The sequence below is a fragment of the Engraulis encrasicolus genome, chromosome 18 (genome assembly GCF_034702125.1).
Source record: "Engraulis encrasicolus isolate BLACKSEA-1 chromosome 18, IST_EnEncr_1.0, whole genome shotgun sequence".
NCBI classification, from domain to species: domain Eukaryota; kingdom Metazoa; phylum Chordata; class Actinopteri; order Clupeiformes; family Engraulidae; genus Engraulis; species Engraulis encrasicolus.
Window position 1 is genome coordinate 27,438,951 of NC_085874.1, and position 27,500 is coordinate 27,466,450.

General features: G+C 43.1%; 1 protein-coding gene and 2 long non-coding RNA genes across 4 annotated transcripts in view; 2 read left to right on the forward strand and 1 right to left on the reverse strand.

The window, feature by feature from the left end:
- Window positions 1–27,500, forward strand: part of fndc1 (fibronectin type III domain containing 1) — a 108,619-nt gene that overhangs the window by 26,155 nt on the left and 54,964 nt on the right. For both annotated transcript variants that reach the window (XM_063223372.1, XM_063223371.1), the window contains 2 exons: window positions 16,906–16,971; window positions 27,327–27,500. The exon at window positions 27,327–27,500 is cut by the window's right edge and continues 30 nt beyond it. In XM_063223372.1, coding sequence (XP_063079442.1) covers window positions 16,906–16,971; window positions 27,327–27,500 — 240 coding nt within the window. The remainder of the gene's footprint in view (window positions 1–16,905; window positions 16,972–27,326) is intronic.
- On the reverse strand, window positions 600–1,972 carry LOC134469231 (uncharacterized). Its single transcript, XR_010038950.1, has 3 exons — window positions 1,812–1,972; window positions 1,258–1,329; window positions 600–1,134 (listed from the first exon to the last, which is right to left on the reverse strand). It is a non-coding gene; the product is annotated as an uncharacterized LOC134469231 (long non-coding RNA).
- LOC134469230 (uncharacterized) lies at window positions 9,404–12,037 on the forward strand. The gene is made up of 3 exons (XR_010038949.1): window positions 9,404–9,518; window positions 10,382–10,546; window positions 11,974–12,037. It is a non-coding gene; the product is annotated as an uncharacterized LOC134469230 (long non-coding RNA).

Sequence of the window (27,500 nt, forward strand, 5' to 3'; positions counted from 1 at the left end):
AGATTTGTACAAATAAACATCAATTCAATGTATGTTTCCTGTTTCACTTGACTGAATTTTTCAGAATTTCAGAATAATGGGCCTTGGAAGTTTGTTAACATTGCACTCACTGCCCACATCTGGTTAACAGAGCCTACTAGTGTCATGGGAATGACGCCATCAAATATGTGGAATTCTTTTATTCTCCTTATCGCACGTTCAACATGAATACGAAGTCTTGCGACTGTTTGTGTTTCTGTGACTTCATCTGCATTGAAAGTGCCACTTGGGCCTAAAAAGGGTGGAGTCACAAGGGAGACATTTAATTTTGATAGCATTTCCTTAATCAGAAACCCTTTGTCTGCCATGACTAAATCGCCTTCTTCAAGCATTGCTAGGATGCCGGACAATTCTGTAATCTCCTTCTCGAATATGGAGCCTGTGTACAGGTCACTAACGAATGACACCTCACCAGACGGGGCAATTCCAATCAGGCCTTTGAAAGTTGGGTTGCCGCCCTTGTAATGGGAATAGATTTTGGATTTAAGTACCTTCAAACTAGGCATTTGCACATATATTTCTGTACAGTCTAGAATGACTCTGGTGTCTGGGTAAGTGTTTCGAAAACAAGTAGGCATACATTCATCTACTGTGGCTTTTGAAGGCCAAATGGGGAGAGATCCTAACATGAAGTATAGATAGTTAGCCCAGGTGACACAGATTCTGCTCACAGTTGACTGTGACACACCAAAGCGCACCGCAAGGTCCTGCTCAGCAAACCCCTGTCTGAGGCAACAGAGAAAGAGAAAGAACTGGTCCATAGTTGCTAGTTTGGAGATATTAAATGCCTGTCTAATGACCTGTACCTCTGTTTGTTTAAGCCTTTGAGCCTGACTCCATCCTAACATGCTTGTGGCTGTGGGCTGTAGAGCCATATATACAGCTTTAAAGGTGGCATAGTCTGGGAATCCTGTGTAAAATGACATCTGACCATCATCACACTGGAATCTTGACACACTGAACACTTTATCTTTAAGTTGTGCTATTAACTTGTCTTGCTCAATGATGTGCTTGCGAGCCGCCTCAAGTTGTTCCTCTGGTGTCAGCGGTGGAACAGCATAATCATGGTACGGGTGTGGAGGAGGTACATCTGTGCTGGAGGGGCAAAAAGACAACACTACTAGTTGTGATCAAACTGTCAATTCCTAACTGGTATAAAACTGAATGCAGTAATGAATTACAAACTATGGCACAACTAAATACAATTCATTAACTTACCTCAAGGCATCCCTTCTCACATCAGGTTGGTTCTCATCAGGCTGGTTTTCATCCACCTCCATGGAATCCGTACTGAAAAAGAAACACACAGGACAGGAGAGTCACAACATACACAGGGCTGCCGTGGCCTAGTGGTAGGACAGCCGTGGCCTAGTGGTTAGAGAGTTGGTCTTTCAATCTGGGGGTTGCAGGTTCGAATCCCCCTGACCTCTCCCTACATGAAGTGCCCTTGAGAAAGGCACCTAACATTGCTCCAGGGACTGTAACCATACCTTGACAAATATGGTAATAATTAAGTCACTTTGAATAAAATGAAAGTGTCAGCTAAGTGAAATGTAATGCAATGTAATAACATCACAGTTTGAAATCTTTGGCTCATGACTCAGGAGGACATGATCAATGCAAACAAATATATCTCCAGCACATATATTAATTATCTAGTCTTTTGTCTAAATTTAAATGTATTCCTATGGCAAACTATTCTCCGTTTTTTAAGTATTATTAAAGAGGGTTGGTACACACATGTCAGTTGAATATTGACTGAACAAAATAACCTCGGTCTGCGAATGATGATTCTCCTCTTTGGCCTCTCTGAAGTCCAGGCGAACAAAGTTGGCACAGCATCCTTTATAAGCTTTGTGATACCACGGGCGGTCTTTACAAAGCACTGCTTCTCAAAGTGCTCGGAGCAAACCTTGGTCTCGGCGTTGATCTGTAACCATAAATACCAGGATGTATGTATTTTAGTTCGTTAGCAAAACAACTTGATTTTGGCACAAGTAGGCCTATGCCTATGCTACAGGTTCTAGTAGCACACCATCGGGTCGCTTACAACAAAATTGAAAGCATAATCTTGAAAAAGCGATCTGGAAATATCACATAAATGTAGCGTTGTGTAATTACACATACATATGTTTTGTTATCTCGTCGAGGCATTCGCTTCATTAGGCTACATGAGTCATGACAAGTTTGGCGAGCTAGCTTATTTGTGCTAGCTCTGCGTATGATTGGACATAATTTCGCATCTTACCTTGAAATATGGACCAGGATCCCTCTTGATGTGATGTATCCATTCACGCCGAAGTGCCTGCTCTTTCGGGAAACGGTGGAAAGTCTGTCCACGGTAGGATATTTTTCTCTTTAAGGACGTACATTTGGGCACACAACAGTGAGGCGCCATGACAGCTGGGTGTGTTGCCGAGTGTACCCCTGAAATGTACCCCTCAACGTCTTTACAACGTTCCGGGTGAATAAGGCGAATACTATACTATACTTGACTATATTATATTATATTATATTATATTATATTATATTATATTATATTATATTATATTATTATCTATCTCTCTCTGTCAGTGTCGGTAAAAACGAACGAAGCGCTTCTGTGTATTGTATCCATGGATACGGTCGCATTTCTACTACGTCAAGCCTCTACCCAGTTTCCCGATTTTTCCGGAGCTGGGTAACGGTGTTAATCGAGTTCGAGGCCTGACTTTTTTTTTTTTTTTTTTATTTTTTTATTAGTGCAATAAAAGAGGATGACAGACATGACATAACAATAAGGCACACAAGGTCAAGGAAACATAGTAAATATAGACCATTTTGATTAGGTTACATTAAACAACTCTAATAAGAAATGAAAATTAATAAAATAGACAATAAACAAACAAACAAGAGGAATAAATTAAAGAATATTCAAAAGTCTGTCATTTTTCTTATTATTTACAAGCTTGAGAGAATTGAGAAGAGAAGACATTTCTAAAATAAATATCATAAAGAAGGGTTGCATTTTTTAAATTTTTTGCTTATGAATAAAAAACTTAGCATGTAAAAGGAAGAAATTCACTAAAAATTCAAAAGAAGGGTCACTTGAGTTTTCATAGTAAAAGAAAATATCTTTAAGACTGAAAACATGAAAAAAGATAAAAACGAAGGTCTGGAAGAAAGCGTTTCACTGTGTTACAGTCAAAAAATAAATGTACAAGGGTTTCATCTTCATTACCACAAAAAGAACAATTTGAACTTAAGTCTGTGTATTTGGAAATAAATACATTTGTGGGGTAAATCTTATGGAGAATTTTAAAATGAGTTTCCTTTATTTTATTCGTAATGCAGTATTTGTGAGGTAGTAGCCAAGCCTTCTTCCAAATGATGTCTTGAACTAAAGGATTCCAAAAAAATTTCCCTCTAGGAGTGATTCTGTCCCTTTGTTGAAGAGATTTACGTATATGTTTGTTGTCACATTTTTTATCAAATATGTTAATGCCGTTCAATATGATTTCTGAGGAGAGTGGAGTAAAATTAGGTAAATTATATGACAGGTGACTTTTAATTAAAAGCGCTAACCCTTGAGGGATTGCCTTTATAACTGTTTGAAATTGACGAAAGGGTATAGGAAAAAGAAAACGTGACAGAAACTGTTCATACGTCAAGAAAGAACCTGAATCATCAAATAAAGAGAAAATATCATAAATTCCATGTTCAAACCAACTAGGGTAAAATAAGGTTTTGTTTCTTACAGTGATATCAGAATTGTTCCATATAAATACTTTATGGGGGGAGAAGTTATGAACAAAGCACATTCTCCAGGCAAGTAGGCATTGCTTATGGAAATTAGAAAGTTTAAGAGGTAGTTTAGAAGGGGAAAAGTTGCACTTAAGAATAAAAGAAAGACCACCTAATTTATTGAATATGTGATTAGGGATAAAGAACCAGAGTGAGTTGGGTTGTAAAAGGCATCTCCGAATCCAACCAGTCCTGAAGGAGTTGATTGTGTTGGAGAAGTCTAAAACATCTAAGCCTCCATTAGCTTTACAATCCGCCACCACTTCCTCCAAATGAAATCCAGAAATAATTTGTTGACCTGTTTTATTGTTTTGTCTTTTAGAAATAAGGAGACAGATGGATAAACAAAATGAGAAAGACCATCTGCTTTAGAAAGCAATACTCTACCATATATACTAAGATCTCGTTGTAACCAGGAGTTAAAGATGTTCTTGGCTTTTATTATTTTCCCTGCAAAATTTAATTCCTCTCTTATCTTGGGATCCTTAGTTATTTGTATACCTAAATATTTAACTGTTTGTTTTACTGGGATGTTATACAATACTGTATCATTGCAGCAGAGGCGATTCCTCTTTGAGTACAAGGGAGGCGCCGCCTCCTGTCCAAAATCACGGAGAATAGTATGTAAACTAATGCTTTACACAACTTAATAACATTACTATTTCAGACCCAGCTCCATAGAAAATGCATGTGCTCAACTTAGAGATGAAACCAATCTGTTATAAGATCCCGAGGCTCGCACGAGTTTTTTCCGCTCATGACAACGCAAGCGAGTCGAGTCTCAATGGACTTCAATGGCATGTGGGATTGTACGATTTTTCAATGGCAAAATGCTAAACGGCCATTGGCTATTGCCGTGAAATTTTTTTGATTTTGAGACTGAGCCTCACTGGGAGTGAATGGAGAAGAGAGAGGAGGGGGGAGGGACCGGAGACTGGAGCTCCGACTTGTGATTGGGTGAACCCCGTGTCAGTAGGCTACAGTAGTTGATTTCATTTCGAAATGCGGATATGTTATTAATTTGACTGAGAAGTTTCGTCGTGGTAACCAGTGGGGAAGCTATTCATTGCGGTGTACTCCAGTTTTGTGTACATATTCTTGTAAACCTAGTGACACTAGTGTTGCGAATAAAGTCTTAATAGTGGCATGTCCTTATCCTTTTTAATCTCCCAATTCAAAAGTTGAAGTTGCCTACTTTTCGTTAGGGCTAGCTTGCAAGAAAGCTAGAGAGCTATGCAAAATGCCAAGCATTGTGGATTAAATTCTGGCGAATTCCAGTCGTCCTTATGAGGAGAAAATGAATATCAAGGAGCAGAGCAGAGCACTGCCTAATATTGACTTGGTGAAAAAGGTAGGGAAGAACAACCGTTTCTTTTGAGCTTTCGTGGTGTCTTATCAACTGGTTAACTGCCAAGTCCCGTGAGTGGCGAGTCCTTGTTTCCTACTGTGTTGGCAATGTCTGGTAAATAATTAAAGATTTTGCGACCTCTAGTGGTAAGTTAAGCCGTGCACCCAGTAATGAACAAAGACAACGAAGGCAAACTAAATCACATCATTATGTGGCGGAGGTAGGCCTAATGATAATAATAATAATAATAAAAACATTTCCCTATGAATAGGCTACAAGGGGGATAATGATTAACGTTTAACAAATTTGTTTCAACAAGAGTCCTTTAGTGTGTGAGGCCATATGTGGCTCAGGACCAATGTAAGATGTGTGTCAAAATCCCCCCCCCCCCCTCTTTATTTTTGCGTTCTGGACATATTGTAATTGAACAGCCTCCCCTGTTTGACAGACTACCAGCCGCCACTGCATTGCAGACCTTCAGGGGTAATATTTCACATTTTGAAACATTCAACTTTAGGCCTGATGCATCAGAAAACTGCTCCACAAGAGCCAGCGCATGAGGAAGTTGTAATTTATCTTGTAAAAATAAAATTGTGTCATCTGCCAGTTGTGATATTTTAATTTCCCTTTCAAAAATGGTTAGGCCCTTTAAATCAGAATCATTAAGTATACTTAAAGCAAGAAGCTCTGTCACTAGCAGAAATAAAAATGGGGAAAGAGGGCACCCTTGCCTTATTCCACGCTCAACATTAAATCTTTGAGTAGTGCTGTGGTTAACTATTACAGAGCTGTTTATGTCCTTATAAAGCGTCTGTATAATATTAATAAAGGGTTCACCAAATCCAAATAGCTTGAGAGATTGAAAAATAAACTGATGCTCAATGGAGTCAAAGGCCTTGTAAAAGTCTAGTAGTAGCATGAGAGCTTCAGAGTGTACCTCATCTGAGTAATCCAAAAGATCAAGTACCAGTCTTATATTGTTTGTAATGTGGCGATTTTTCATGAATCCAGATTGTGTCTCTGATATGATAGCATCAAGGCCAGTTTTGAACCTTTTTGCAAAGACCAGTGCTAAAATTTTATAGTCAATTGTTAACAGAGATATTGGGCGCCAATTTTCAACGGAATGCACATCTTTCCCTGGTTTAGGAATTAGAGAAATAACTCCTTGCTTCATAGTTGTCGTCATATGCATTTGTTCAATACATTCTGTGAACATACAGAATAATGGGTTCTCAATGTATTCCCAGAAATGAACATAGAATTCCATAGATAAACCATCTATACCGGGGGCTTTACCTTTCTTCATTGAAAAGAGTGCTTTCCTTATCTCTGTTTTCGTTATGTCAGAGTCACAGAATGACATATAAGAGTCATCTATGGTTGGAATGTACCTCTCAATTTTTTTGATGAACACCTCTGCTGTACAGTCATTAAAATTGGAGGTGTATAATTCTTTATAGAAATTATAAACATGGTTTGAAATTTGAGTGTCATCATTACAGATTTTACCATTAATATTAAGACAGTTCAGCATTTTCCTTTGACCATTCCTTTTCTCCAAAGCAAAAAAGTAAGTAGAGTTTTTCTCTCCCTCTTCCAGCCATTTGGCTCTAGACCGCACAAAGGCACCTCTTGCTAGATTTAAATAAAGAGCATCAAGTTGCAGACTGATTTGTTTTATTTCTAACTTTTCTTCTTCTGTATTATCTTCTTTGGATAATACATTTAAGCGTTGCAATAATTCAGTTTCTAACTGATTCCTACTGGCTTTAATTAGTTTACATCGTTTTGAGGCAATGAGTCTAGTTTTGTATTTAAAAAATTCCCATTTTTGTTTGTATCCATCACTGCAATCAGCAAACAGCTCTTTAATAAGTGCTTTAATACAGTTATTGAATTCCTCATCAGTTAATAAGGAATTATTAAATTTCCAATATCCTCTTATTGCTGGTTTGGTGTGTAGGTCACCAATCTTGAGAGTTATGAGTTTGTGATCTGTTAAAGGTGCAGCAGAGTGGGTGGTATCTATAACTAAAGACAAAGCAGACTGTGAGACTAAAAAAAAATCAATTCTTGATTTCAATGTCATAGTATTGTTGGACCAAGTGAAATCAACTAAATCTGGGTTAAAGAAACGCCAAGTATCAGTTAAAGATAGATCAGAAGTTAAGGACAATATTAAGTTATTTAAATAAGAACTTTGATTCAACTTGGGAGGAAATCTATCAATTGAACCGTCCATACATTCATTGTAATCTCCACCCAGAATTATTATTGAGTCTTTATATTTGTCATTGAGTGATTTAGTTTTACTGGAGATCTCAGCAAAAAGGATTTTGTTAAGTTGACTAGAATTATACCCATATATATTACCGATAATCGTATTTGGCAACAATTAAGACCCATCTACCTTCTAAAGAATGCATTATTTCCAAACCTCTCCTTTAAATCTATGTAAGAGTATCGCAACACCTGCAGAGTGGCTGCTACCATGAGAATAGTAGGTCTTGTTCCCCCATTGTAATTTCCAAAATTTACCATCTTCTTCAAGTGAGTGTGTTTCTTGTAACAGAACAAAATCTGCCTCACTTCTCTTGCAAAATAAAAATAAAGCCTTTCTTTTCACATTTTCTCGTATTCCTCTAACATTTAAAGACACACAACACAAAGATTCAACCATGAAAATAAACTTAACAATAAACACTGATATGCAAGAACTTGCACAAAAAACTCACCTACAAAGGGAGGTGGATAACAACCTTAACATATTCTGATGCACAATAAGCATCACCAGATAGCCTATTAAACTTATTGAAATCTCTTTAAGTTCAGCTCACTGAGTGTAAACTGACTGTTTATTTTGAATTCAGGCTTATTGAAAAACAAAGGATTTTTTTTTTTTTGTATGGGCTAATATCAGCAAAAGAGAGAAAAAAAATAGGCTACCACAGAAGTTACTGGGAAATATAGGCCTATCCTATAAATTAGAGTAGGTCTAACCATACAACTTAAAAAGGCAGGACTAAATTAAGAGCCCATCATCTCTGAAGGAAAATAAGAGCAAAGGTAGATTTGGCATGTTTACTAGAAATGGAGCTATAGCCTATGCCATTCAATCCACAGTGACCTCTGTATAATCATATCTTTTACCGTCGATGAGAGCATGAGAGTCTTTGAAAGATGCCTTCTTCCCTTGGCTTCTTGCCTTCTGGACTAAAGGCCACAACTTCTCTCGTGCCGCTCTATCTTCTGGTGGGACAGGCTCCGTGATAGATAGTTCGTTATGCTGAAGAAACTTGCACTTTTTCGAAGCTTGCCAGATCGCGTCTCTCACTCTTCTGAATGAGAAGCGGATGATAATTGAGCGGCACTTCGCATCCGTCGGTGGCGGCCCGAGGCGGTGTACCACATCCACACCCGCGTAGAGGTCGTTAGCAGGAAGATCAGTTGCCACTCGCTGTAGAACCTCGATGACTCTCCCTCTGACATCTTCTCCAGCTTGTTCTTTCAAACCATGGAGTTTCAGAAAGGATCTCCAGCCGTAGCGTTGCGTTTCGATCAAAGCTTTTTTCAAAGCGGTGTTGTCTTTTTGCAGCATGTGCACTTCATTCTGCAGACGGGAAAGCTCCTTTTTGTTTTCACCAACCTCGGCAACGAGTTGCTTCACTGTAGTGGATAATTTGTCCAGTTCTTTTGAAGTAGCCTGAGTTGTTTTTTCAATCACTGACACTTTCTGGAAGGTAGCATCATGCTTGAGGGACAATTTGCTTATCGCAGCTAAAATGTCCTCGTTAACACTGTGTGATTCTTCTCTTTTAGATTTTTTGGACAACGGTTTCACTGGGGTATCCGGCAAGGGAATTAGTGCAATGTCTTCAGTTATTTTTGAATTCGAGTCGTCAAAGAATATCATGTCTTCCACTTGCTCACCCACATGGTTAGCCTTGTCTGCTGCCATCTTCGGTATCTTCTTCTTTATTTTTCCACTCTTCAATTTCTTTCCCATAAAGTTCAGTTATTAGAAATAGCGTAACACGAAATAAAACAAATGGTTTGCATCAATATTAGTTGTTATAAAGTTGTAATAACCACTTCCCTTGACGAGCTCAAACGAACACGCCTTCCTCCGCTGACGCCATCTTGGCCCCTCAGTTCGAGGCCTGACTAGAAGCAGCGCCGCCGAAGGTGTTGCGTCACTAGGAGGGCGCAGCCTGGCTAGGATTACCCATAGATGTGTATAGAAGACTAGATACGTCACAGTATATTCCACCGCGTCCGCACAGGTCGGCCATATTGCCACAGCCAACTGTCAACAGAATCCACGTTACACCAAATGTAATCTGAGGTAAGACCGCCGAGTTTTCTAAATGTTCACTCTTTTATCTGCCTGAAAATGTGATGTGTATATAAGTTTCAAGCTATACAAGTGCCCGTGATTACGTCAAGAGTAAGAAAATAACTTATTATTTTTGGATTTTGATAAAATGATATTTGTTTCGGCTTCAGGCAAACATCAGGCTAGCTAAATGTGTATATTAGCGTGCTAATTCTAGCGAACTATTGTGCTCGTAATGTCTCGTTTTAGACTAAGTGTAGTCATTTTACTTGCTAACACTTACCTACATATTATAACCGGTTAGCTCAAGTTGGCAAAGTAATTTCTTTAACATGCCACCGTGTTAAAAATGACCGTTTAGCGCCTAGCACCTGTCACTGGCTAAATTCCACCCACATCTGTGGCTACCAGTTTAGCTGCTACTGGCCTTGGGCCGTTTTATAACATTCACACCTGAAGTGCCCTCTCATTAATAATTGTTGTGAAATCGCTAAACAATAGCCTAATGCTGGTAAGTTTCGTGTGAATTTCCCAATCTGTTAATGGGCCATTTGCTAATAACACTACAGTATCTCTGTAATAGCCTTTCACCACTGACTGATTGAACAACTCACCTTCAGCTTTCAGGTTTAAAGTAAATGCATTTTAATGGTAAATAAAGAATACAGTAAATATACGAATACTGTATATTAAAAGTTTCGAAATTCGTTTTGAATTAAAAATATGAACTTCGGAGAGGATCTTTGGCAAAACTTAAAGCCCTTCACAGCCATTTTCCAGCACAAGCCATTCCAAGCTCGTCCTAGCAGTTGCAGCTTTCTTCCACGAGTTTATTTATTGAAAGCAACTTGCATTATGTTTTATTTGTACAGGACATCAAACTACCAGCACATCACAGCCCTGTCCAGTCCAAGGGCTGCAGAGCAGAGCCCAGCCCAGCCCAGCCCCACACAAGAACAAGACAGGACACTGAGGACAGGACAGCCCAGCCCAGCCCAGCCCAGACCAGCTTAATCATCCGTCCTACCCCCTGAAAGGTAGGCCCTCACAGCCACTCCAGTAATTTACTGCATGTCACAGAAATGAGCACACATTTCTGCATATTTGTAAGTCTATCTGTTCATGGGAAAACATTTAAAGGGACACTGTGCAGGAAATGGTCAAAAAAGGTACTGCAAATATGCTGCTTATTGAAATTGGGCTGCCTATTGCCAAATTTGATCTTAACATGTACGTTTACTAAGTATTAAACACATATTTTCTAGTATGGTCCAAGTAGTCATTTTTGCAGCTAAAAATGGCTATTTTTGGAAATTAAAAATGGCGGACCATGGAGAAGATCCCCCTTTTCATGTATGAAAAGTGCATTTTTTCCAGTCATAATGAATACTTAGAATTTGATGGTGTTAAGTATTCATGAAAAAGGTAACATTAGTGAATGGGCTGCATGAATTCTGGAAATAAACAACTAAAAATCTCACACAGTGTCCCTTTAAGAAAGTTCACCTTGACACAATGAACAGTAGCCAGCGTATTGTTTGTACAGCCACTTCAATTTATTTTTCACTCGAAATAATTTGAAATGCAGCCATTACTGTTTCAAAATGTACCTCAAAAGTGAGTAGGCCTACACCCTGTTATAATCCCATAGAGAGAGAATCATGATCTGCTTCGGTAGTCACAGCACTGACATGCACATTTCTTTTGGTGAGATTCAGCTTTCCAATATTGGCATTATTCAAGCAGCCCCAAAACAGTCCCACTACTACCATGCTTGATTTTACAGACTTGTAACTTTTCTTCGTTCAAATAATTAAATAAATAAATAAATAAATACCACTAAAGCAGCATTGTTTATCTTGGTGTCATCAGACCACACATGGTTCTAGTAGCCCATAATCTTACTCTGTGTCTTAATGATTAACAAGATTAACAAATTTGCTTTTGATGATGTCAATTATGTATATTGGTGAAAAGCGATTTATGTAAAGAAAAGTATCCGGTGTGTAAAATCAAGCATGGTAGTGGGACTGACATGGTTTGGGACTGAATGAATCCCATCAATATTGGAAAGCTGAAATTCAAGGAATATGCATGTCAACATGTACTGCGACTTCTGAAGTACTCAGGGGTAAAGTAATTTTCATTTTTTACTGGTGCGGTGCCACCCCCCACCGCAAACAAATAAAACAGTCATGTAGTAGATCTGTAGTGCGCATGTTTATTTCGGGTGTATCTTCATAGGACACTTGTCTCAAATGGCATGGTGTGGTTGTAAGTGTTTTCTATTTAAATAGCAGACCTTGCTTTTTTCAAATGTGGGTTATGGGCAGTATTAAACCTATTATCTTACCGGTACTCCGCACCCCAGGGTGTACTCACTTCTGTGACACACTGTTTCAGTTTCATATGGTTTTGTTTTTGTGGCTTGTTCTTTGAAAACAACTTGTGTTGTGATTTACAGGACATTGATCTACCAGCCCTGCCCAATCCAGCACAGCACAGCAGCTGCCCAGCCCAGTCCAGTCTTGCACTGCACTGCACAGCACAGCACAGCCCTATCCAGGCCAGACCAGCCTAGCCACTCGTCCTGCCCTCTGAACCGTGGACCATCATAGCAGCTGCGCATTACAACACATTCAAGCACAGCCTAGTAGTTGCATATGGTTTCGGGTTTGTTTAATGAAAACAACTTGGATTATGATTCACATGACATTAAACGACTGACTTTGATGATGAGGTGATGTCTTTGTGTATGCTTTAGCTGTTAACTGTTTTATTACTAACAATATAGTGTTGCTATGAAATTGCCAAGAGGCTTAAGTCAGGGGTGTCAGACTCAACTTCACCAGGGGCCAAAATCAAAATCTGGGAAGAAGTTTCAATTTTTATTAAAGTATACAGTACACACGCAAATGTGCAAATAACAGAAATACTCATTCCCATCAAATTTGGCCCGCAGGCCAGAGTTTGACATCCCTGGCAGAAGTTATACATTTTAGTAATATGCTGGTCTCTAAATTAAAACAAGCCAACTGGCCAAATGCTGGTGAAATTTACGTTTGGCTGGTAGAAAAGACCAAACTCACTAGCCACTTTGACCCATTAGTGTGTGCGTGTTTGGATAGTAAGACTTCACCTCTACAAGCCATTTTGGGTGTTGACTAAAACGTTAATTTAGAGCCATGACTATATGGTCTTTGTTACAATAATGTTGTGGGGGTAACATAGGTTCTGGAAAAAGGATTGAGAGGTATGCCTTCTGTTATGGCATGGGCTGTCTGTGGCACCTCAAATCATGGCCTATACTTTATATATAAATAATTGTATTACCTGTATTTTAAGTGGTGCCCATATCACAAGCATACACCTTGACTATTGTTATTAAGAGGAGAGAGAGGACAAATATAAGGAGAAGACTTAATATGTAAGGTGAAACCTTTTTGTAGCACATCCGGCACATTGACAATGCATTGAAGTAAAAGCATGCAATATGATTCAGCACTGTAGTGAGATAAGTGTAACCAGAATGGTAAAATACTAAAAGTACAACGTTTTCTAACAAAAGTAATGGGTTTTATTTGATTACTTGTTTTTGGCAGTGCACTTCATTAAGTTAATTAATTAAGATAATAGCTCTGTCCGTCCGTGACGAATTGTGATTCCCTCTTGTATCCACAAGGTGGCAGACTTGAGTCTTGGCCTGGAGCTAATGCGTGCAGGCAGAGGTGGTTTTATTTGGGCTACCGGTCGATGTTTGGATTCATGCACGTGATGCTGAAATGGCGTGATAGCCTACTAATGGTTGATATGTAGGCTACTAACAATGTCTGGTAATTTGTCATTTACTTTAGGCCTATTTATTTGAAATCCTATGGTAGGCTACTTTTTGAAATTAAGGTAGCCTACTTATTAAAATTTCAAATTATCAATCACGCAGTATTTTTAATGTCTACTTCCGTTTGTTTTCTATTTATCAAACCAAACTGTTTGTAGGCTATCCACTAACATTTGAGGACATAGGCTACGGTCATCTGGTAAGGACATCACTCTACCAACGCAATGCCACGGGTGGGCCAATTCATTGTGGACAGAGACGACTTGCTGGAAGAAATGCAGGCCTACGGCAAGTGGGGCTTTTTAGAAGAATCAATATGGGTCGTACGTTTATTTACGGGATCTATTTAATTGCATGGATAGGCTAGGGCTATGCTGAGATATGCCTAATGTTATTAATATGATGTAATATAAATATTAATCACAACGCAGAATCAGGAATAGCCTACATAGGCTACTTAAGTTTGTTTATACCGTATAACAACCAAAACCTTAAAAAATCGATTGAAATTTGAGGAAATTACGGTCATCTGATGAACACATTACTACCAACTCAATGCAGAGAGGTGCGCCAGTTGGCTGTGGTAAGATGGCCGCCATGTGCGGACGTTCGACTTCAATTGTCGGCGAAGGGGGTGACGTATCTAGTCTTCTATACACATCTATGGGATTACCCCCTATGGTAGGGGGTAATCCTATGGTAGGCCTATGTAATTGTGATATATCTGGCTGTATTACTTTGATGGTTTGCCTAATAAACATATTATTAAAAAAAAAAAATCTACAGTGTATTTGGTCCCAGAGTACTCCTCACGTGTTGAATTAACACTGCATTTTTTTACTGCTCACCACAACCACCAGGGCCCAGTTACAAACAACTTGAGCTTAGAGGGTTAATTCAACATGTTCTAGCGCATATCTGGTCCTAGAGTACTCTCTAAGTGTTGAGTTAACACTGCATTTGTTTTACTGCTCACCACAACCACCAGCCCCAGTAGAGAGGACTTGAGCTATTCTGGATCCCTTTACAGCCCATAATACTCTGTTTTACAGCCCCGCTGGATCCTCAGTGTTTGTGCAGCAAGTGCTGGACTGACTCAGTGGCTTGTGTCTGTCAGTCAGTCAGTGCGCATGCTCAGACAGTCCCAGGCAGCCCAGCTCTGCCCAATCAGATTACTGCACACAGGGCCGCTGACAGCTTTTGCTGGGCCCCAGGACAAAGTCATCTGAAAGGGCCCCCTACCCAATACATACAATGTAATGGGGACCCAATTCTGGGCCCCCTGTCTCCCTGGGCCCGGGAAAACATACCCATTTCCCCCCCCTTGTCGACGGGGGCCTGACTGCACACACAGCCCAGTCTAGCCTAGCTCTGCTCTTCACACTGACCCCTCTTCACCCCTCTCCACTCACTTAGGGCCGGATTAAGATGGCCTGGGGCCCCTAGGCTACAAGTTGTTGAAGGGCCCCTCGGAAAGCAAATTTTGTGACAAATTTACATGGACAGTGTCATAATTACATGCTAGGAATTAGGGACTACACGTCTACCAACTGTACTCAACATGACAGGTGAATATTTCAATACTGCATCTTGTCATGATTCTGCAATTTCTCACTTTTGACCAATCGGGGGACCCCTGGCTGGTGGGGGCCCCTAGGCTGCAGCCATATGTAGCCTGTGCATTAATCCGGCCCCGCACCCGATATACTACACCAGCACTTCACCAGCTATGACAGCCTTTCCGTTGGCCTGGGGCTTCCTCTTAGCTTCCCCTCCAACACATATCGTTTTGGTGTATGCATATGCACTTAGGGTTTCACACAAGCCTAATGTGTATACACACACACACACACGCACACACACACATTCTCGCTCTCTCTCTGGCACACACACACACACACACACACACACACACACACACATACACATACACACACGCACACACACACACACACACACACACACACACACACACACACACACTCACTCACCCCCTCCTGTTTTGTTGTGGCAGCTGCTCCGCACAGTGCATGCCACACTCATCAGTCATCACTTTCTCCTCTCTTTCTTTCTCCACCCTTCCTCGCACTCATCCCCTCTTCTCCTCCTGCCAATGCCCCCTCTTTTCATTTCTCCCCTTTCCCACTTATTTTCCTTGCTCTCCTCTCAGCTCCTTTTCTCCTTCCATCTTTTATGCTTTCGTTTTTACTCCTCTTCCATTTCATTCCCTCTCTTCTTTTTTACTTCGTTGTTTTTTTTTCGCTTTTCTTTTCCTTCTTCTCATCGTCTGCCCACTTCTATCCTCTAATCTCGCCTCTTTCCTCCCTTCTCTCTTTCACTCCTCATTTTCTCTCCTCTCCTGACCTCTCATTTCCGAATCCAAATCTCCCCTCTTATCCCCCCTTTCCGATTCGAATCTCCTCACTTATCCCATTTCCTCTCCTCTCTCTCTCTCTCTCTCTCTCTCTCTCTCTCTCTCTCTCTCTCTCTCTCTCTCTCTCTGTTCTGATGCTGTCCATTCCCTGTATCCCTTTATCCTTACACCCCTCCCTCTATCTCTCCCTCTCTCTCTCTCTCTCTCTCTCTCTCTCTCTCTCTCTCTCTCTCTCTCTCTCTCTCTCTCTCTCTCTCTCTCTCTCTCTCTCTCTCTCCCACCTGCTTGCCTTGGCTGCCTGTCTAACCCACTCCAGACAAACTTGTCTGCCATGCTGGTTTGTGTTGCCCCACCCGCTTGCCTCACTGAATGGCTGCGTTTTACAAATGAGGCTACTTTATGCACTGGTCATGCCAGGCCTGTTGTCAACAGAGGTGCACCGTGCATGCAGGCTTTTCGAGTGGCCAAAGCTTCAGTGGTGCCATCTTGGTCCGGTAACCTATACGTGTAACCAGCGTGACATGTGCCATGTGCGTTACGCCCCTTTTTGGGGGAAAACATTGGGGGATAAGCCAATGCAAAGTAATTGGCGGTGTTTGGACAGAAGAAACGGAAGACAAGGACCTGTAGACTTGCGATCACGCTCAACATGCCGAAGACGTGTTGTGTTGTCGTCTGTTCAAATAATATAGCCATGGCTGAAACATGACTGTGCTGTAAATTAACACCAGCCAAACGACCAAAAGCTGGTGAAATTTCAGTCTGGCTGATAGAAAAGACCAATTTACTATCCACTTTGACCCATTAGGGAGTGTGTGTTCAACTGGTAAGATTAATTTTAAGCTGTGAAACTGACCCTCACAAGCTGTGTAGGATTGGGCTCCCCCCATTTGTAGATAGATGTGCAGCCCTTCCCCTCCCCTCCCATCCCCATACCCCTCCCTGCCCTCTCTAATTATCTTCCTGTGATGAAGCAGTGCTGCTTTTGCCAGGCGGAGTGCATGCGCACTTTGCCAGTTTGATGCATTGTGGCTAGAAAATTCCAACCAGAATGCATCAGACAGGCAAATTGTACATGCGTGCTACCTGGCAAAAGCATCACTGCGTCATCAAGATCGTGCCCATTGTCTTCCCGAGATGCCAGTTGTGCCCTCTGAGCCTTGTTGTCCTCCGTCTGCTTCCAGGTGCAGAGTTTGCCAAGCTGGACGGCTTTGCTGTGGAGAACTCGAATCGCAGGAACTCCTCCGCAGGTAACGAGGCTGTGTCTGTAGGCCGCCATTTTGGACTGCCATTTTGGTATACTGTTTTTCTCCTCCCTGAATCTTCTGGAATCCTCTGCAGCACTGTGCATGAACTTTCTGCTGAAATTCTCTGGATGCTCCGTTTGATTCTCAGACAAATAAAGCGAGACGCTCTCCGGAGATCTCGGAGTTTCTCATGAAAAGTTGCGCTGAGCGATCTTGTCTGTTCCCGTTCCATTAGCTTTTAAAACAGTTTGTCAGAGATCCTACAACGTGGAACCACTTTTGACAGCGAAGAGATCTTTTATTTATGTAAAAAAAAAACGCTCCCAGGCGAACGTTTAACATTGAGAAGTGTGTATCTGAATTGGTGAAGCTGCAGCAGCGAAAAACATCAAGGTCATGGATGTAAGTATTTGACGGTTATAGTAGCCTCTCCTGATCCAAAACCTTGCTTTCACTGGTCTGTAAAACGTTCTGGATGAGTTCTCTTGTCAGTGGCTCCATGGGAGCATTGCATCCAGTCATGTCCAGGAGACTAATTTGGTGCTTCACCAGGTCCCCTGAAGTCTGGGAGAAATGCTACGGTTGTCATCAGTACATATGACCGTACCCTGCAACTTGGCCTTTTCTAAACACCGTCTATTGTGGAGGGTGGGGAGTTCAGAGAAAGAAGCTCAATTTTGTACACACATACGCGCACAAACAGACACAGACACGTGGAAACACACACACACACACACACACACACACACACACACACACACACACACACACACACACACAGACAAACACACAGACAATCCAACGCAACTCATAAAGCAGCTCCTCTGGAACATGGGGGATTGTGTTTGGAAGTGGCGCAAAAACAGCCTCTGTCTCCCCGGTTTCCAGGAAAGACAGTGGCAGACGACTAGCTTGGCCACTGTGCGCTTTGTTGAATCGCAACCTCCTCTCATTTTTTTGTTTTAATAGTTCCCCTCTTCCTCATCCTTCCTTCTCTTCCCCCCATTTCTGTGAGGTTAAATCAGGGCCGGCGCTACGCTAGGCCTAGGCAGAACAGGCGGTTGCCTAGGGCGCCAAATGTCTTGGGGGCACCAAGTCCCACAGAATTAGAACATTATAAGTGAAATAAAGCATTAAGCCTTAGTATATGGACAATTATTATTAATAGACACTCAGTACATATGTAGGTAGTAGATCTGTGCCTGTAGATCTGATGACACTATTTTTGTTTACACATGCCAATTTCTAATTACACCAAATGCAAAGAGGGGTGATCGCCTAGGGCAGTGTTTCCCAACCTTTTTTGTCTCGCGTACCCCCTAAGCCTCTTAGTTGTGCCATGAGTGCCCCCTAATTCATGTTCTATATTGCTTTCTCTGTCCTGATGTGACTGCTCCATACATTTGTTATAATAAAAGCATTTTTCCAAGTACCCCCTGCAGTGTGCTCGCGTACCCCTAGTGGTACACGTACCCCTGGTTGGGAAACACTGGCCTAGGGCACCAAATTCACTAGAACCGGCCCTGGGTTGAATCGTCCGTGTTTGTGTGTAGCCAAGCTATGTGCATGACAGGCTTCCAACAGGGGAAAACAGAGGAAGTGTGAGTTGATCGAAACCAAATGGGAGCTAAAAAGTCTCTTTGGAGGTAATATGAATGACAAAATGCACCCATGGATACACAGACTCACAATGTGCGCGCACACACACACGTGCGTAAGTGCATGTGCACTCACACATACACACACATGCACACACACACACACACACACACACACACACACACACACACACACACACACACACACACACACACACACACACACACACACACACACACACACACACATAAACACAGACAGAAACCTATACAGTAGATATATTCATCAGCACATATCCCTTCAGACACACACACACACACACACACACACACACACACACACACACACACACTCACACACACACACACACACACACACACACACACACACACACACACACACAACACACACACACACACACACACACACACACACACACACACACACAATTTATAAACCCTTAAATTCACAAAATATGAAACATCTTACATAAACACCTGCACGTACTATGCAGTCTCAAAGGCATACGTTCCCATACTCTCACTCACTTTTTTTCTGTCTGTCTGTTTCACACATACTCACTCAGCAAGCCTTGCAATGCACTCTGATACAGTGGCCGAGTCAGTGGAAAGGCGGTGGCTCGTAAAGCTTTCGGTAGGCTGAATGTCAAGCTGCATCGCATCGCTCCAGCGCAACCGCTCCCCTTCCCTTCCCTTCCCTTCCCTTCTCTATGGTCCAGACCAGCTGCTTATGCTCTCTTCTCTTCTCTTCTCTTCTCTTCTCTTCTCTTCTCTTCTCTTCTCTTCTCTTCCCTTTTCTTCTCTTCTTTTTTCCATCCGGCTCTGCACTTTTCATACTCTCATTCTATGCTACTCTGTACTTCTCGTCTTTCACTCTATGCTACGCACTTCTACAGTTCCTCAGTCTTATACTGTTCTGTACTTTTTCCATCTTCCCTCGCTGTGTGCTGCTATGGGTTGCGTTTCTCAAAACGATAGTCGCTAGCTACTTTAGCTACTTTGTTGGTTGCAATGTAATATTCCATTGGCAACCAACTAACTAAATCGCTAATGGCTGGTAATGATGCGTTTGAGAAACACATCGCTTTCTGAATTGTGCATTGATTTACAGCAGTGCTAAACTAACGTTTCGACATTAAAGGGACACTGTGCAGGTAATGGTCAAAAAATGTACTGCAACTATGCTGGTTATTGAAATTGGGCTGCCTATTGCCAAATTTGATCTTTACATGAAAGTTGACTAAGTATTAAACACATATTTTCTAGTATGGTCCAAGTACAGTCATTTTGCAGCTAAAAATGGCTATTTTTGGAAATTCAAAATGGCGGACCATGGAGAAGATCCCCCTTTTCATGTATGAAAAGCGCAATTTTTCCAGTCATAATGAAAACTTAGAATTTGATGCTGGTGGTAAGTATTCATGAAAAAGGTAACATTAGTGAATGGGTAGCATGAATTCTGGAAATAAACAACTAAAAATCTCACACAGTGTCCCTTTAACACGTCTTTACTGCTATATATGTGCAATGGGATATGTGCAATGTTTTTATGTGTATTTATGTTTTTTAGAGTATGAGTGTTTTAATGGAGTGAATGTACATGTATGTTTTTATGGTGAGACGAAAGATACATTTCATGCTTGCATGACAAATAAAGTATATTCTATTCTATTCTGTTCTATTCTCTAAATAAAAGCACAATCCAATCTTCCACATTTGACATTCTCCGGTGACTCTCCTTTCTACTATGACCTCAGTCCCTTCCAGGGATGCACCAGATAGTGAAGAATAGGAGCGCTGAGGATAGTCTTACTTTTCTACATGACATCACTGCACTGACTTCCCGTGCGCCACTAGTGACCTTCATACCTCCAATCCACCTTCTATACCTTCTCTTCCAACCCACTCCCAAAAATACATGGGTTCAGTTACTGTATGTTTGAAATTAATGGAGAAAACATGTGGAAAGCTCCACTATGTATTTGCATCAGTCTCACACATTGAGTGTGAATGGGCTTTGACTCTGTGCTACTCTTGGCCTGAAGGCAGCTAGTCCGGGGTGGGCTTTACAGTGATGTGGTGGCCGGTTGCAATGTCGTCGGAACCCCCCCCCCTTCTTGCATTACAACACTTTTACTGGGCTGCTAGCCTGGCTTTTAGGTCACTTTGTAGCATGTATTCAGGGGTGGGGCGCTATAGGGAGGGCAAGCAGCAAGCACTTGCCCCCGGGCCCAGGGCCCTGCCGTATTGGTGGTGGGGGCCCTATTGTGAGCTTGGCAAGCTGCATAGGCCCTATTAAGTGTCTTGCCCCAGGGCCCCTGTGTGCAATTGTTCCGCAACTGCATGTATTCCCCTTAAGTCCAAGAGTCGGACCAGAGGTCCCCCTTTTCCAGGTTCCACATTAGGCCATGCATTAGGCCCTGCACAGTGCAATCCTTGTGTGCCGTGCCGTGGTGTGGCATGTCGTCGTGATGTGAAGAGGCGGATGGCTGCAGCTTAAGAAAGCAAAACCTCTGCCATGAATTTGTTCCAGCCAATTCACTGAATCAGCTAATCCACTACTCTTCAACCCAAGTACATGAGCTACTGAGAGAAATGGCCTGTGTTATGAGCATAGGCAGAAGTAGGAAAGCATGGCAGGAGTCAACCTTTTTTTTCCACCACCACTGGCAATGTGCAGTGCCCGACCCATCTTACTTGAGGAGTTTCTCTAGCCTCTCTGACTAAGAACTGGAGCTTATTTGAAACCTTTCTCCTCTTGACTAGGTCGAAGTGTTCTCAAGCAACGTCATGAACACCAAGAAATGCTCCCATTTAACACCTCTCATGGAAGCTCTCCACAAATAACTGCACATTGTGTTTGCCTGATTTGTCCGTGGTCCAATTTGTTTCCACGGCTGGCATGCGGCCCTCCTATTTTGGCATATACAGGTTATTTTGGCCTGCAGTTGGCCCAGACTTCAAAGCCACGGTTATTGTTTGAGATTTAGCCTAGCTTGATGATGGTGATGATGACCGATATTAATAAAGCTTCCTTCTAAAACCTGAATTAGCTTAGCTGACATAGCTTAGCTTAGACTTATACGCTACTGACTTATAGCTGAGCTTCCTGGCTTGGTTGTAGTTCCTCCCAGTGTGGTGTTGCTGGTCTTGTGTGGGTTGGAGACTGAGGCTGCTTTGCACAGGATTACTTGACCACATATTTAGATTGGTAGTCACCTGTAAGGCTTAAGATCAAATCTGCTGTTTTTTGCTAGCCTGGTCTTGCCATACCCTCGTACAGAGGACCGTCTGGAACGGCCAAATTGAACGGTTAGTGGTGGGAGGGGTGAGCTTAGTTGAAGTTTGAAACACGCAATCTATTTTATCCAATCAGTAATATTTGGCCATGAAATTGAAAAACTGGTGGAAGGGCTGCACTCCAAGTTTGAAACGCCACGCCTCCCTCATTCCTTTCACTTTTGCTGATTAGCCGGGCATGACATGTTTTTTTTTTTGGACTGGAGCAGTTACGTCTGGCAAGGCCAAGCTTTTTTTTTGCTCCCTAAATGTAACTTGTTTTGCTTATACGCGTGTTGTGCTATTGGATGACAGTTGACAGTTTAATGGTGTTTGATGGTCTGTGATGGGAATAACCTCGGGCCTGTTGGTTGTTATTGTTGGCCAGTTAGCACAGCTTTACTGGGTTTCTATCTACTTCATCTCAATTATTAAGGCTCTTTTGAAACTGACACTGCCTCTTTTTCTCACTGCTGGACAGAAGACACATAGACTTTCGCACCAGATGTGTTAAGAAGATGAATTACAGATCGATGAAGCCGGAACTTTGTTCTTTGGAATAGAGTAGACTTGCCTGGGCTTCCCTTGAGACCCGACATGAGCGTTCGAAGCTGCTAAGCCAGATCCGGGCTCACTGTGCTGTTGTCTGTCGTCGTGGTATCACCATGGTGTTGCCATAACAAAGCGCAGCTCTGGCCCGCCGCGGCACTGGTGGTGTGTTGGGTTTGGTGTGCTTCCCGAAGCCTTGCTGAAGTCTCTCTCAGCCTCGTCTGTGCCAGATGTGGCCCGTATTCGCAAGAGCCCCGGCTGTCGTGTGGGACACCACAGGCGTCCTACTGCTTTAGCTATGGAGCCTGACTTGATACATGAAGCCACAACACATGCGAGAACAAGTACACACACACACACACACACACACACACACACACACACACACACACACACACACACACACACACACACACACACACACACACACACACACACACACACACACACACACACACACACACACACACACACAAATTGACACACGCTCAGCGTCCCGCCCCTCTTTTTTGTAAGAATGGCGTAAGCTGACACACTGTGCAGTTCATTCTCTGAGGGCTTGTATACACATCCAAGCACACAAATACTCATTACGCATGCAACAACATGGCCAGTGGAACAGTAAGCACTTGAAGTCTGAAGTTTGAAGTCTATTTGAAGGTGAGGAGCCTTGTCCACACACTTTATGAAGATGTGTGTGTGTGTGTGTGTGTGTGTGTGTGTGTGTGTGTGTGTGTGTGTGTGTGTGTGTGTGTGTGTGTGTGTGTGTGTGTGTGTGTGTGTGTGTGTGTGTGTGTGTGTGTGTGTGTGTGTGTGTGTGTGTGCGTGCGTTTCTGTGTGCATGCGTGTGCGTGTTCCTGAGGCTGTAATTCTAACAGCTCCAGTTTGGTTACACAGTCAGGCAAAGCAAAGGTCTGTTTGGGGGTTTACATCCCTGCCAACATGACAAAACAAAAGAACATTTGAGCAACCCCCTCAAAGCTGTGTGTTGTCATGCACTTAAACGTGGGAGTATCCCTCCCCATGGGAAAGTCAGCAAACACACACACACACACACACACACACACACACACACACACACACACACACACACACACACACACACACACACACACACACACACACACACACACACACACACACACACACACACACACACACACAGTCACACAGTGAGGTAAATCATACAGAAAAGAGTAGCCAGGTTCCCAGCTAATCGTCCAGGGTATAGTAGTCGCTCCAGCTCCTTCTCACTTCAACCCCCCTCTGAGTGTCAGGCCTGAAGAGCAGGGCCACTGACAGCTTTGGCCAGGCCCAGGACAAAGTCGTCTGAAAGGGCCCTTCAGCCCAATACACACAATGTATTGAGGACCCAATTCTGGGGCCCCTATCTCCCGGGACAACTGTCCCCTTTATCCACCCCTGTCGGCACCCCTGTCTACTCACCTCAACCCCCCTGTGGTGTGTCTGGCCTGAAGTGGATAGATTTACACCAAGGAAATTGGGACTGAAATTCATGGCCCACTTCTGAGGAGCGTCATAGAGACAGCCTCAGAGGCTCTCGGGATGAGATGAGTAGTCTAATGCCAAAGCCATAATTTAACACAGCTCTCTTAGTAAGACTGTCTCTCAACATGTACTGTAGTAGGGACTTGGTTGCAGTGGAGCTTGGAGAGAGGTGAGAGAGAGAGAGAGAGAGAGAGAGAGAGAGAGAGAGAGAGAGAGAGAGAGAGAGAGAGAGAGAGAGAGAGAGACTTTATAAATCCTCCAAGGGGAAAATTGAATGCCACCTGGCCATACACACAACACGTAACAGGAAGAAAGGACAAATACGAGAGCTAAGAGCTAAAATAAGAGCTAAGGAAAAAATCAAGTAGAAAGCAGCATGTGACACACACACACATGCACGCATGCACGCACGCACGCCCGCGCGCACACACACACATTCACACACACGGTACTCATATGACAAATACACTGGGTGGCGTGTGTGTTTCAGGTCGGGTTGTGCTCAGACAGGCGCAGAATGTAAACTGTGGTCTGTGATTGGTGTTGTGGTCTGCCCTGCACAATTGTGGCATCCCTCACTCTCCTCTCTTTCTGCTAGGCCACATGCCATTGCATTCCTGCACAGGAGAGGGCAGTGGTGTAGACATGAATGTTCTGAATGTGTTCGTTGCAAACATCATTTGGTTGAATTCCTCATCTTCTGACCAGAGAAAGAGAGAGAGAGAGAGAGAGAGAGAGAGAGAGAGAGAGAGAGAGAGAGAGAGAGAGAGAGAGAGAGAGAGAGAGAGAGAGAGAGAGAGAGAGAGAGAGAGAGAGAGAGAGAGGGAGGGAGGGAGAGAGAGAGAGAGTTGCACAAAGTAAAACTAATAGAGATGTGAATTTATGCTATTCCTGGATCCAGTCACTGATCCTCTTCCAGGGAGAGTGTTTGCGTGTCTGTGAGTCTATGGGTATGTGGGTATGTGGGTCTGCGAGTTTGAGTCTGCGTGTTTCTCTGTGTTTGCTATATAATGAAAAAAGGAAGAGAACACACTGTCTCTCAATAAAGGAAACAGCCTCTCTTCTACTCCTCTGCTTGATTGGACTTTGGGTCTAGTGCTGCCATTGTTCGCTCCAGGGGCGTAACTGAGGGCAAGCAGGGCATTTGCCCCTGGGCCCAGGGCCCTCCCATATTGATGGTAGGGGCCCCATTATGACCTAGGCATGCTGTATGGGGGGGCCCTATCAGTGTTTTGCCCTGGGGCCCTGTGTGCAATTGTTCCACCGTTGGTTCGCTCCTTTTTTGTTCAGCGTTACTTGCTTTGGCTGACGGGATCTGCTCTGTGGGGAACCTGGCCAAAATCAGCGTATCCGGTTCTATAGCGGAAAGAGGGAGTGAGTGATGGAAGGAAGAAGAGAGAAGAAAAGAGACAGATGGAAAGACATTAGGTAAAAGAGAGAAAGAAAATGAAAAGCTAAGAGGCATGGGGGGGGGGGGGGTGGGGGGGGGTGGGGGGGGGGGGGGGGGGGGGGGGTGGGTGGGGGTGGGGGTACCGAGGTTGGATTCCTGGCCCTGGTCCTTTGCCAGCCCTTCCCCGTCTCTCTCTCCGAACTCGCTTCTTGTCTCTGCTTCACTGTCCTGTTATATAAAACACCAATAAAGCCCCCCCCCCCCCCCCAAATTGGCTTTTTTTTTAAAAGAGAAGGGGGGGGGGACCTCTTTGACAGTCCTTGCTCTTTTGAACTTCCTCATAGGCCCTGGTCCTCAGTCAGCATGCCACTCCAGAGAGCCCTCTCTCCATCTCACACTAACTCCATCCAGAAAGTATCTCACACACTGTCTCTCTGCACCCCACGTCCTTGGTGGCCCCTTCTCACTCAGTGTGGCTGCCTTATACAGGGACACACACACTATATATGCACATTTCGGGCTGTGGAGGGTCTTTTTTCTTTTCGTTTTGAAATTGTTTAAGTTATAGGAGTTCACAGCTGAGTGAAGGCCACTGTACTGTGCCTCCCTGGACCAACCATGAGGTTGATAAAGTGCAGAATAGATCTGGTTGCCCCACCAAAACAAAGCATTCCCACGGCCTTCAACCTCAGATGAGGGAGTGCAAAGCATGTCCAAGGGTTTTAAGAGCAAGGGACAAATCAGTGCCATACATGAATGTCTGAACATTGAAATCAGACTACGCTCATTGCATGCCTCTGGACATTACGTAGATGTAGTAGTGCATGGTGTAGTATAATTGTATAAAGTGTCTACAGTACACTGTCGGTCTGTACAGCAAGAGTATACGTGCAATATTGCACGCTGTCACATGTAAACATAAAGTTCTGTCGTGTTCTTTCTTTAGAAACACAGTGCAGTATTCCATTTTATAAAATCAGACTGCAATTAGTTAAGTATTTGATTAATGAATCCAACTGCAGTCAGTCTCTTTAGCATCCAATGCTATAATCAGCTTCACTTCAGTAGCTCCAGGCAGGCTGTTGGAAGCTGCCCCAGCTGATGAGCTGAGATTAGACAGATGCGCTTCCCTTCTCCAGCACAACATCACTGGCCGTGCCAAGGTTCAAACCCAACACCTTGCCTCTAATCAATGTGGGACTTTGGCCTAAAGGGATCCAGGTGGGTGCGTTTCTCAACAACGTCGTCGCTAACTAAGTTAGGAACTTAGTTGGTTTCAATGCATTTTCCCATTGGAAGCCTTGTACGTTGGCAGCTATGCTTTCGAGAAACGGGGTCCAGGACAGGCCATCCAGATGACAATAGCTCTGCAATTCCTCATTGCACTCATGCATGACAGTGTGCTCCTCCCTTCCTTCCACTCATCTCTCCTCTTCTCAAAAACACCTCTCTTCTCTTCTCTTCTCTTCTCTTCTCTTCTCTTCTCTTCTCTTCTCTTCTCTTCTCTTCTCTTCTCTTCTCTTTTCTTCTCTTCTCATCTCATCTCTCCTCTTCTCTCCTCATTTCTTCTCTTCTCTTCTCTTCTCTTCTCTTCTCTTCTCTTCTCTTCTCTTCTCTTCTCTTCTCTTCTCTTCTCTTCTCTTCTCTTCTCTTCTCTTCTCTTTTCTTCTCTTCTCATCTCATCTCTCCTCTTCTCTCCTCATTTCTTCTCTTCTCTTCTCTTCTCTTCTCTTCTCTTCTCTTCTCTTCTCTTCTCTTCTCTTCTCTTCTCTTCTCTTCTGCTCCCCCCTCTCTCTCTCCATCTTTTAGTACCTCTCATTTCCATGTCTGTCTGCTCTACACTTCTCTCTTCACCCTATTCTCCTTTTTCCAGGTCTTTTATAACTACAGTAACTGACTCTAATATAACTCCAATATAACTACTTCCTTTTATTTGTTTCTCAATCTTCCCCACCCCCTGGCTAGCCCTCCTTCCTAACCTCTCCTCTTTTGTCCCACATCTTGTCCATCAGGGAGGTTTGGGAGTGCTCACTCATCGCCTCTGCTGAGGTCTACCAGGCCCCTGAGGGCCCCCCAGTCGTCGTCGGGGCCCCGCCAGCCAGTGAGGCCCGTGAGAGGGGGCCAGAGGCAGCCGCAAGCCCAAACGGTCACCAGCCACCGGGTGGACGTCTCACAGCCACAGGCCG